Genomic DNA, 12,071 nt, shown 5'->3' on the forward strand with positions numbered 1-12,071 from the left:
TTTTAGCTTCTGCAGACAATATCCAGTTTATAAAACAAACTGTATTATATTTTCAGATTGCAGACCTTTAGATCAAATCTTTAGTTGCAGAAATTAAATCAGATGAAATCAGATTGCAGACAATTTTTGTCTTAAAAAACAAACAACACCTAAAAATTGTATTACAAATCAAATATATAGGTAGCTTTTGTATGAATTATTTATCATGATAAAAAGTAAAAATGTAACAATTATTAAAAGCATGTTACAATCAATAGACCTGGTTCATAACATGTATAATGTATTGAACCATGAGCGAAGCTTCATATTAAACAGCTTTTAATATGAAATTAATTAATTGTTTTAACCAAGGTTTAGTGTAATGTACCAATACGTTAGGTAAGAGTTTGTCCTTCCAAATAGAGAGTGTATGTTTAACTCTCGTGGTTGTAAAAAACACATGTGATTTAAGAGCATGTGAGCTAACATTCTAACACAACAAGTAAACAAGGGCTTCACCAACACAAATAATCCGTCAGGGACTCCTGTTAGATATTTACTAACGACTACCGATTAAAAGTTGTTCGTGATCTATACATATGAAGTGGCCAAGGAATGTTTTCCGACAGACCTTTTCAGGTTGGACTCCCAAACATTTGTTCGGTATTGGCTATCGATAGCCTATCCGTCGTAAACAATATAGTTTCAAAAAACCACCAATCACTTGTAAATAGTTAACTTTCTAGAAATGGTTCAGATTTTGTTTCGGGAAATTTCAAATGGACTTTCGTCGATGACAGGGGCGGATCCAGTGTTCAGTCAGGGGGAGCGTTTGCACCCACTCAAGTTCATAGTTTCCTTTATAAATTTGCAATATATTAGGTCCAAAGACTCAAGTGACCCATCCCAAAAAAATTTAGTTACCCATTCATAATTTTTTAATGCCCCAAACTTAACTATTTAAATTTTAAGCAAAAATTTTATAAGCCTAAATTTAATTTTGTTATGAACAATAACAATTAACCCCACTTTAATTAAAAATTTGGAATTAGTGGAGACGAACAGATTTGGTGATGGCGGCTTCCCATTAGGTTTGGCCCGACCTATTTTGGTTTGACTTGTTTTAGTTTGAATTGACGAGTTCTAGGTTGAACTTTTTTTGAACCAACTGATTATATTTTTCTGGATCCGCCACTGGTCGATGAGAATCTAATTATACCACTCTAAAATTCTTTCTAAATAGCAACAAGATGTTGGTTTCTTTTCGTTATTGTTTTCTTCTCCAACCCAACCATCCTTTTTATAAAATCGATGTTGGTTTGGTGCTGATTAAAAAGTCTGAATTCGTGGTCTCAAAACCACTTATTTGTATGCGGTATTATCGTTTATACATGGTAAGTCACCTTGGAAAATGAAGATGTGTTGCTGGGATAGTCTCGGAATCCTTCTCTGTATGCGGTTAACCCATTGGTACATGGTAGAGCACCTAGAAACGAAGCTGTACAGTCCATAATCAAATGCTTTCCTCTTGTTTGTCTAAATTTACCCGTTGACACCTGTCGAGTCATTACTTATCTTAACAAAGTGCGACATTAGTACGTTGGTTCATATTAAATATGGCCCTACACTTGCGAATGCACCGGCGGCTAGCATCTTTCTTTCTTACATAAAATCTTACATTAATGGCGGTCTTGAAAATTGATGTATAAGAGCTGTTATGTTGTATAAAGTTGTGAATGCCAAATATGCCAATGTAATGTAATTGGGCTACATAACATATTAAAATGAAATGTAGTTTAAGATATAAAGTTGTTATGCATAGTGTCGAAGGAATTGGTGTTGTTCATCTTTATGTGAGCTTATGTCACACATACATTCACATATTACATATACATATAATATATGGGAAATTTTCAAAATATTCCATTTGAAGAGAGAGATTCCTATAATAGTCCATTTGAAGAGAGATTTCCAAAATAGTCCATACAAACTTATCTCCAACGTGACATTGGTAATCGTGACATGAGATTTGATAACCACTCACAGTGTGACACGTGTAAAGATACGTGAAAGTTACTCCCAAATCTGTCTGCGTTGATAGTTTTCTGGCCAAAATCTTTTCCTGAAAAACCATGGTTTTCGAATTAAAGTTATCGGCCCCGTGAGTTTTCCAAAGCTACCGGTTTAGCGTTTTTTTGAAACTCATCGCCTCTGGCGCATTTCAAGTGAATTTCATTTTTTTTTTTGCATAAAAAGAAGAGTTGTCATAAAAAATGGATTTTGTTATAAATTATTTAAATTCGATGATTTTTAGATGAAAGTTATCTTTTTTTTTTTATAAAAAGAATAGTTGTCTATAAACTTTTTTGAAAATCATATCCACCACCCACCACTACCATTCACAACCACCACCCACCGCCCACCACCGCCATCATCAACCACCACCACCCACCACCATCATCCACCACCCACCGCCCACCACCACCACCCACCACCGCCATCATCAACCACCACCATCCACCGCCATCATCCACCACCCACCGCCCACCACCGCCATCATTAACCACCACCGCCCACCGCCATCATCCACCACCACCACCCACCGCCATCATCAACCACCACCACCCACCGTCATCATCCACCACCCACCACATTCTTAACATTTGCCATATTTTTAAAAAATTTATGAAAATCATCTTAGGAGATTAAATTCATTGGAAAATTATTGTTTTTTTTACTTTTTTGAAAATCATCTAAAATGACTAAATTTATTGGAAAAGTATCGTTTTTTTGTAACTTTTTTGAAATTTCTCGTAGGAGACGAAATTCACCTGAAATGCGTCGGAGGAGATGAATTTAAAAAAAACGCGAATTTCGTCTTTTTTTGAAAACTCTTGGGGCCGATAAATTTAATTCGAAAACCATGGTTTTTCAGAAAAATATTTTGGCCAGAAAACTATCGGCGCAGACAGATTCGGGAGTAACTTTCACGTACCTTTAACGTGTCACACTGTGAGTGGTTAACAAATCTCACGTCACGATCACCAATGTCACGTTGGAGATAAGTCTGTATGGACTATTTTGGGAATCTCTCTCTTCAAATGGACTATTTGGAAATTTCCCCTAACATATTCCATATCACATATACATAGGTATAAAAAAACACACGCGCGTCCGTGCACACACACACACACACACACACATATATATATGATATGTGTGTGTGTGTAGGAGAGTTAACGTACAAATGAAATTAACGTGCTAAATGTGAGAATCAAGTATAGTAATTATATATACAAGTAGAGTACCCTAAAAATAATAAAAAAAAATGATTTTTCTTGTGTATCATGGAAATTCTTTGAAGAAAGGCAAGAATCAAATTATTTTATATGGAACAAAATATCTTTCATTTCCCCCTCTAATAGATTCTTTTTTTTAGTTCAAAAGCAATGTTGTTAGGTTCGCTTGAAGGTGTTTTGAAGCCGCTACCAACAGGTATCATCCCCCAGAACAACGTTTTCTTTCAGGCCTTTCAACCAATCAATACGCCCCAGTAGAGCTGAAGAAAGGCGACGGGGTGAAGACTCAAGAGGGTTTATTTCCGCGGGAGATTGGTAGGCTGGTGCATGGTGTGAAACTTTTGGGTGGTGCTGTCAGTAGAAACGGGGAGTTTATTGGTGGTTTGGCCCTCGAAAGAGCAAAATGTGCGGTTGAGCAGATGTAATGCCTCAAAGGCCTTCGTGACCCTCAAAGTGAACTCCTCCTGCTTCGTTCGTGCATGGGGGTCGCAAAACTACTGTTTGGGCACGTGTCAGCCTTCCTATGTCGGAGGAGCCGTCTCTGTTTTTGACACGGGTCTTCAGAAAGCGATCGAGGACATTGTTGTTTGTGGGGGTGCCTTTTTTGGGGACCTCCAATGGAGGCTAGCTTCCCTCCCAACCCGTTTTGGGGGGCTTGGGATTGGCTCGGCTGAGGATGCCTCTTCCTACGCTTTTGTGGCTTCAAGGGTCCAATCTTGGGTTCTTCAAGACCACATCCTTCGGGAGTGTGGGGGTGGGTTGTTTGACTCTGATTATAGGGGAACGTTGGATACCCTGCATAGTTCTCTTCCTGATCTTGATCTTTTCGGTTTCTACATTAAAGACACCGCCCCTCCTAAAGCCCAGAAATTTTGGCGAATGCCTTATATGGTGAAATCGTCAAGACAGTTGAAGAGAAGTTCTCTTTGTCCCCGCGGCAGCGAGCTGTGTTTGAATGTTTACGTGCTTATCATGCTCAGGATTTCCTGTCAGTTGTTCCCATTGAAGGTTTAGGGCAACGTATGTCGGCAGTGGAATATCGGGCTATCCTCAAATACCGACTGATGGTACCCATTTTCCCGGTTGATGACCCGTGTCCCGTATGTCGGAAGGCTTGTTTGGATTCTTTTGGGGAGCATGCAGTCCATTGCAAAGAATTACCGGGCTTTAAATATCTACATGATCTAGTTCGAGATGTGCTTTACGACGTCCTTAAGCGGGTCGGGATCTCGGAAAAAAAGGAAGCCCCGGTGAACTTCTTGACCGACCCTTTAGATGGGAGATCAACCCTACGACCCGCTAACATTCTTGTTTTTGGATGGGAAGGAGGTAAGCACGCGTGCGTTGATTTGATAGGTGTGTCCCCCCTCGTTGGGCTACGGGACCACGGGTTTGTGGCTGATCATGCGATAAACAAGGCTGAGGCGGGTAAAGTAGCTAAGCACGAGAAAGCTTGCCTTGAGAATTTAGTACGTGTGTACCATTTGCTTTTGACACTTTTGGCGCTCTCGGCTCTGACGCGGTTCAGTTCCTTAAGCGGATTCAGCAGGTGGTCAGCAGTAACTCCGCTCATGCTAAGGGGAACATTGTGTTTAGTAGGGTAGGGTTTGCTATTCAGAAGGGGGTAGCGGCGCAGCTTGTTGCCCGTCTATCTGCCGTTAGTCTGTAATTACCTTAATTTTTAATCTTATATTATATAATTACATCATAGAGTAATTATCATAGAGTAATTATATAATTACTCTACTTGATTCTCACGTTTAACACGTTAATTTCATTTGTATTTGATTCAACCCTATATATAAATGCACACACTCGTAGGCTTTGTTATTTCGATTTTATTTGAAATATAAGGGCGTTTCATCCATTTCATAATATAACAAGTTGATGGAGTTATTGAACCATGGAATTTAATTTCAATCATAATGAAATATCAAGGAATGAAAGAGAGGTTTTAAATTTTTGAAATGAAATATCTATTTTGATAAACCATATAGACAAAAACTGCATTTTAGTCTAATCCTTCAATTCTTTTCTTAAACACCAAACATTACTCATACTCTATCATCTTATTTTATACCAATAAATCCAACATCACCATTTGTCAAGATTTGAACACGAGCTCTATTAGATATCAAGTGAGCTTAGCCGAAATCCTTTATTTAGATAAAATTAGAGATTACTCTACAATAACAAAGTTATGAAATTGTTTTAGTTATGTCATTTATAAAATGTTTTGTTTCAATAAGGTAACTAAAGTTTCCTTTGTATTTTAATCATAAATATTTTACGTTGATAGCAGATTATGTAAGTTTTTTTTTATTTTTAAATAGTTTGATATTGCAATATTTTTTTTTAAATTTGACAAAATTAGTAAAAACTGAAAAATTGCAAAAAATAATAATAATAATAATAAAATAATTTTATATTTAGATTTTTTTGTTGCGATTTTTCAGTTTTTTTTGTTGCAATTTTCCATTTTTTTTCAATTTAAAAAATTATTTTTCTCAATTTTTACTAATTTTTTTATTTTTTTTAAACAAATTGCTACGTCAAAATATTTAGTTAATCTGTTATTCAGGTAAATATATAAAATTAGAACACAAAATTTCAGTCATCATCATAACAAAATATGTTATGATTAAGAGTTAATGGCCAATTTCGTTCATGTGGTTTGCTACTTTCGCCACTTCAGTCCAAAGTTTGGAATTTTATCAATTTAATCATAATTTTAAAAATTAGTCAATTACGTCCCATCCGTCTTACGGCATCCAGCTATGCCGTTAATTTAAGGGTATTTTTGTATTTCTCCTTATTATTTTGAGTTAATGGTCATTTTAGTCCCTGTGATTTGATACTTTTACTATTTCAGTCTAAAGTTTAAAAATTTGTCAATTTAATTTTAGTTTAGTTTTAGTTTTTTTTGGTCTATAAATAACCTTGAAGCATAATCCAAGTCCAAAACCATGGAAAAACCTCCAATACAGGTATGCATTTACTCTGTTGACAAAAGTAATCATACCTCCTCGTATTTAGTTTCTAGACATTTCTTAAACTTTCCCCATGGTGGAATTCAATGGTAAAGTGGTCAAGGTAATTCCCTATAACCAAATTGTACAGAAAAAACTAAAAATCGTTTCTTTGATTAATGCATAATAGTTGATTTCGACCCAGATTTTCATTACGATATGTTAATCTCTAAACCCGAAATATTATGCACTCATCAAAGATGCAATATTTAGTTTTTTCCGTACAATTCGGTCTCAGGGAATTGCTTTGACCACTTTACCACTGAATTCCACCATGGGGGAGAGTTTAGGAACCGCCTAGAAACTAAATACGAGGAGAGGGAGTATGATTACTGTTGTAGACAGAGTAAATTGTAAGGCCCCATTCGTGGTGCCATACATTGGACGTTGGATTTACTCATAAACACAGTTCTAAATATCATAGTTAATTAAAACTTTACGCGGAATATAAAACTTCACCCATAATATATTACATAACCTTCAAATCTTGTCTTAACAAACGTTCAAGTCGTTTAAACATAAAACATAGTCTTTAAAATAACATAACATTTCCTTGAGATGCCATTATCTTCAATTCCATGCCATGTGTCTCCCCTCAAGCGAGCTGCCTCATTCTACTCACCTACGTGCATACTAAAAGTCAGCTACGCTGAGTGAGTTTTAATTAATCATACAACATACAATCAATTAACATACTTGCACACATGCCTGAAGGTGTGTATATCATTCATACTTTACTTTACATGCATAACTATCAATACTACTAAAAAGCCTTCCGCCCTATAACCTCACAGATATTATAAGGGTCTGGTCCCCAACATCACAGATATTATTAGGGTTTGGTCCCTATCCTCACAGATATTATAAAGGTCTGGTCTCCAACATCACAGATATTATTAGGGTCTGGTCCCTATCCTCACAGATATTATTAGGGTATGGTCCCTTTGTTTTGTGCAACTGTATCATACATGTCTTTACATACTTTCCTTAACTATACGTGCAATATCCGGAGATCGTTCACGTATTATCAACATAACATACATACATCATTCATACATACATCATATATAGCAATCATATCTTTAACTACCACCTGACGATACATGCAATATCCAAAGATCGTTCACGCACCGTCGGGCAATCATCATACATGAATCATACAAGGCATACACTTACCATTTAAGGTAATGGTATTAACTATCACATCGAGTATGCACACAACCCCGAAAACCTAACAAGGAAGCGGGGCTAGAAACTCACCTGAATGCGGTTACGTTAACCGTTTATGGTTGTTCCTTTCTTTAGTTGTGCACGACTAACTGTATAACAATTACACGTATTAATTAACTATCACTACCCATGTCGTGTTTCTAGTTTAATTATAACCCTCAACGAACGGGGGTCCGGGGGCAGCGCCCCTGGCAGCGGAGTTCTAGGGGCGGCAGCCCCTAGCGGGGTCCAAGGGGCAGAGCCCCTAGCTGGGGTTAAGCTGCTAGGTCAGCTTGGGAAAATTTTATTTTCATTAACTGTCTTAACGCATTTTCCATTAGGATTTTAAGTTATTATTTAACTTGCTAACTTAAAAAGTTCAAGGGCTTTCTTGTAATTAAATCATTCTTTTTCCAAGTCCAGTGACTGTTCTGTCATTTTATCAAACTTCTAGTTCGTTACTTGGTTCCTAACGAATTGGGTTCATAACGAATGACCCATTCGTTACTTTATTACGAATTAACGATCATAACGAACTGGTCCTTGTAACGAATTGGACCATATAACGAACTGGTCCTTTGACGAATTGAATTTCATAGCGAATGACCCCCCTGTAACGAATTGAACCTTCTAGTTCGTTATCTCCTTTTAACTAATGGTCATAACGAATTGGGGTTAATTCGCTATCTTTTCCTTAACGAATTTGGATACGAACTAAGGCTAGTTCGTTAAGCTTCCATTAACGAATCACCCTGACGAATTACCTCTAGTTCGTTAACCTTCCGTTAACGAATTTGGGTTAGGTCAGAGAATGTCAGAACATTCTCTGAAATCTTCGTATACGTTTTTCCGGCGCCGTCAACTCCGGAAAACCGAGATCTCGCCGGAAAAGCGAGATCTCAGCCGTTTCTCACCTTTTTCACCGTTTTTCGTCCCGTTCATTCCAGATCTGAGCTAGGGTGACCCTTAAACTCATCATTTGATCGGTTCATACCCGATTCCATCCGGATCTGGCGACTCGTCGTTTCGCGACTATATCTAGCTGGTTTGAGTCTTTACAATATCATACTATCATTACCTCGGGTCGGGATCGATTCTTCTTCTTGGTTTCGGCTAGAGAGAGGAAGAGAAACTTGAGAGAGAGCTTAAGTGTGTGTTTTGGGTGGTGTATGGAATATGTGTAAATGAATGAATTAAATGGGTAATTAAGGTTTATATATTATGGATCATGGGCCTAAGCCCATGGTCTTTCCTTCTTAATCCAAGTCCATAACCCATATCCATTAACCCAACACTAGCCCAGCTTATAATGACTCATGTTTTCGTTTTATTAGCCGAAACGAAACGGGATGTTAAATAAATACAGACCTGTTTTAGTTGATGCTTGATGGTTTTGGGCTTGGATTATGCTCTTCAGGGTTACAGACAAAAAAAACTGAATTAAATTGAACATTAAATTGACAAATTTTCAAACTTTGGATTGAAGTGACAAAAGTATCAAACCATAGGGACGAAAATGACCATTAACTCAAAATAAAAAGGAGAAAGACAAAAATACCCTTAAACTAACGGCATAGCTGGATGCCGTTAGACGGATGGGACGTAATTGACTAATATTTAAAACTATGAGAACTAAATTGACACAATTTCAAACTTTGAACTAAATTAATGAAAGACGAAAATGTTCATTTTCTATGATTAATTTGAAACAATTTTAAAAGTTAGGTTAGTGAAATTATTATTACTTGTAAAGCAGAGACTATTTTGGCGCGTATAAATTGCTTTCACTGGTCTCTACATCTCCAATCTATATTATTACATGAATAAATTCATCCTTCGATTCTCTGGAAACATAATATTCTTTATTAATGGAGGATTCATCTCTTCAGTTAAATCACTTTTTATTGAAACCCCTAATTCTCTTCGATTTCTTTCAACATCTGTTCTTCCAAAACAACAACAAGAACAAGAAGAATCTGATCTATCTTCACACATCATTCAAGAAAAAGATTATCTAAAGAAATCCCCAAATGGTGGGTTACGAGTACTAGAACTAATTGATCAAGGGTTACTTGAACCAGACGGTAAATTGTACAACCAATTGCTTAACAAATGTACCCAACTGGGCAAGATTCACGAAGGCAAAATGGTTCATACCCATGTCATGAATTCAAGGTTTAATCATTACATGGTGATTCAGAACACTGCGGTTAATATGTACGCGAAATGTGGCTGTTTGGATGACGCACGCCAGGTGTTTGATCAAATGCCTGTGAAGGATATGGTGACGTGGACGGCTATGATTACTGGGTATTCGCAGAACGATGAGCCGGAAGAAGCGCTTGTGATGTTTCTGCAAATGCTTAGCGGTGGGTTGAAGCCGAATCATTTTACGTTTTCGAGTCTTTTGAAGGCTGCTGGTGCGAGAACGGATGAACGGGAAGGCGAGCAGATTCATGGGTATTGTTTGAAGTACGGGTATGATTCAAATGTTTATGTCGGTAGTGCGCTGGTGGAGTTGTATTGTAGGTATGAGAGAATGAAGGAAGCGCATTTTGTGTTTGATGGTTTGGTGGATAAAAATGAGGTTTCGTGGAATTCGTTGATTGCGGCACACGCGAGGAAGAGTGAAGGAGATAAAGCTCTAAAATTGTTTCAAAAGATGCAAAGATGCGGTTATAAACCGACCCATTTCACTTATTCGAGTATTTTTAGCGCGTGTGCGAGCACGGGGTCGTTAGAACAAGGAAAGTGGATGCATGGGCACATGGTCAAATCCGGTCATAAACTTATCGCCTTCATTGGGAACACGCTTCTTGACATGTATGCAAAATCAGGTAGTTTCGATGATGCTATACGTGTATTTGACCGGCTTGTTAAGCCCGATGTTGTTTCATGGAACTCGATGTTGACTGCGTATGCACAACACGGGTTAGGAGGCAAAACCCTAGAACATTTTGAGAAAATGAAGGAAACCGGGATTGAACCGAATGCAATTACTTTTTTGTGTGTTCTAACCGCTTGCAGCCACGGTGGACTCTTGGACAAAGGTCAATATTACTTTGACTTAATGAAAAAGTCAAACATTGAACCGGATGTGTCTCATTATGTAACAATGGTTGACTTACTCGGTCGAGCCGGTCAACTCGACCGCGCGTTAAATTTCATTAAAAATTTACCGATCGAACCAACTTCAGCCATATGGGGTGCGTTACTCGGTGCATGCAGGATGCATAAAAACATGGAATTAGGTGCTTATGCTGCTGAACGTGTGTTTGAGCTTGACCCGTTTGACTCGGGCCCTCACATTTTGCTATACAACATATACGCGTCTGCTGGTAAATGGACCGAAGCTTCCAAAGTTAGAAAATTTATGAAAGAAATTGGTGTAAAGAAAGAGCCCGCGTGCAGTTGGGTTGATATTGAAAACTCGGTGCATATGTTTGTGGCAAATGACCAAAGTCACCCTATGCAGAATGAGATTAGTGAAAAGTGGGGGGAGATTAGTGAAAAGATTAAGGAAATCGGGTATGTGCCTGACACGAGTCATGTTTTGTTGTATGTTGATGAACAAGAAAGAGAAGTGAAGTTGCAATATCACAGTGAGAAACTTGCTTTGGCTTTTGCGCTTTTGAAGACGCCACCAGGGTCCACTATAAGGATTAAGAAGAATATTAGGGTTTGTGGCGATTGTCATTCGGCTTTCAAGTTTGCTTCAGTTGTGGTCGGGAGAGAGATTGTTTTAAGAGATACGAATCGGTTTCATCATTTTCGTGGTGGGTCTTGTTCTTGTGGTGATTATTGGTAGGTTTTTTGTAATCAAGGCGAACTTGTAAGTTAGTCGAGTTTAAGAATTATTAGTTTGCTACAATTCTAACACTTTTTTTTAAGTTTATTTATTCTTGATTTGGTAAGGTTTCGACTTTTCAAACTCGTCACAAATTCACAATCGCGGACCATCATAGTTGCCCCACCACCCCTGTCGACCACAATCTAGTATTATCCTCACCTTCATCCGCCGCAGCTCATCTTATTCGCACACCGCCATCTTCATCCACCCCTGTTTCCAGGTCAGCTTCTTTCTTGGTGCACGAAGGTGGGTTGGTCGACTATTGTGAGGAATCTGATCTTCAAACGCAAATGATGGTAGATCTTCAAACTGGTGTTCTTGCTCTCGCTTGAAATTTGAAACCGCTGTCTGAAACTTGAAACATAAAACTTACAACCAGCATCTGAAACATGAAACAGCTGGTGAGGGATAAGATCTCCAAACCCAATTGAAGGGGTTTGAAGATTCCATCAAATTAGAACTTACAGAAGTTTGGATTTGGATATTGGGTTCAATTCGGTTAGACCACAGCCTCCATTAATTTCGATCTAAATTTGGTTTCAGTTTGGATGACAGATTGTAGCCCGTGACTACCATTCAAAGAAAGAGTGTTCACAAGATTCAAAGTTTCAAACAACAAAAAATATGTGACTTAAATTGTCAAATTATATGTTGGTCCAATCTGAGATTTGTCATTTACTTTATGAAATTAAGCAAATGGCGTTA

The 12,071-nt window shown here is 37.8% G+C and overlaps 1 protein-coding gene across 1 annotated transcript; it reads left to right on the forward strand.

Moving 5' to 3' along the window:
• Positions 1-9,335: 9,335 nt before the first annotated feature.
• On the forward strand, positions 9,336-11,372 carry LOC143549894 (pentatricopeptide repeat-containing protein At3g24000, mitochondrial-like). The gene has a single exon (XM_077040672.1). The coding sequence runs from the start codon at positions 9,336-9,338 to the stop codon at positions 11,322-11,324; it is 1,989 nt and encodes a 662-aa protein (XP_076896787.1). The 3' UTR covers positions 11,325-11,372.
• The last annotated feature ends 699 nt before the right edge of the window (positions 11,373-12,071 follow it).

Source organism: Bidens hawaiensis, unplaced genomic scaffold (genome assembly GCF_021521415.1).
Source record: "Bidens hawaiensis isolate Kalapana, Puna unplaced genomic scaffold, B.hawaiensis_p1.1 tig00000978_1, whole genome shotgun sequence".
In the NCBI taxonomy this organism is placed as follows: Eukaryota; Viridiplantae; Streptophyta; class Magnoliopsida; order Asterales; family Asteraceae; genus Bidens; species Bidens hawaiensis.

What these genes read in the sequence shown, in the direction of transcription:
- LOC143549894 (XM_077040672.1), top strand. Translation starts at nt 9,336, where the DNA reads ATGAATAAATTCATCCTTCGATTCTCTGGAAACATAATATTCTTTATT.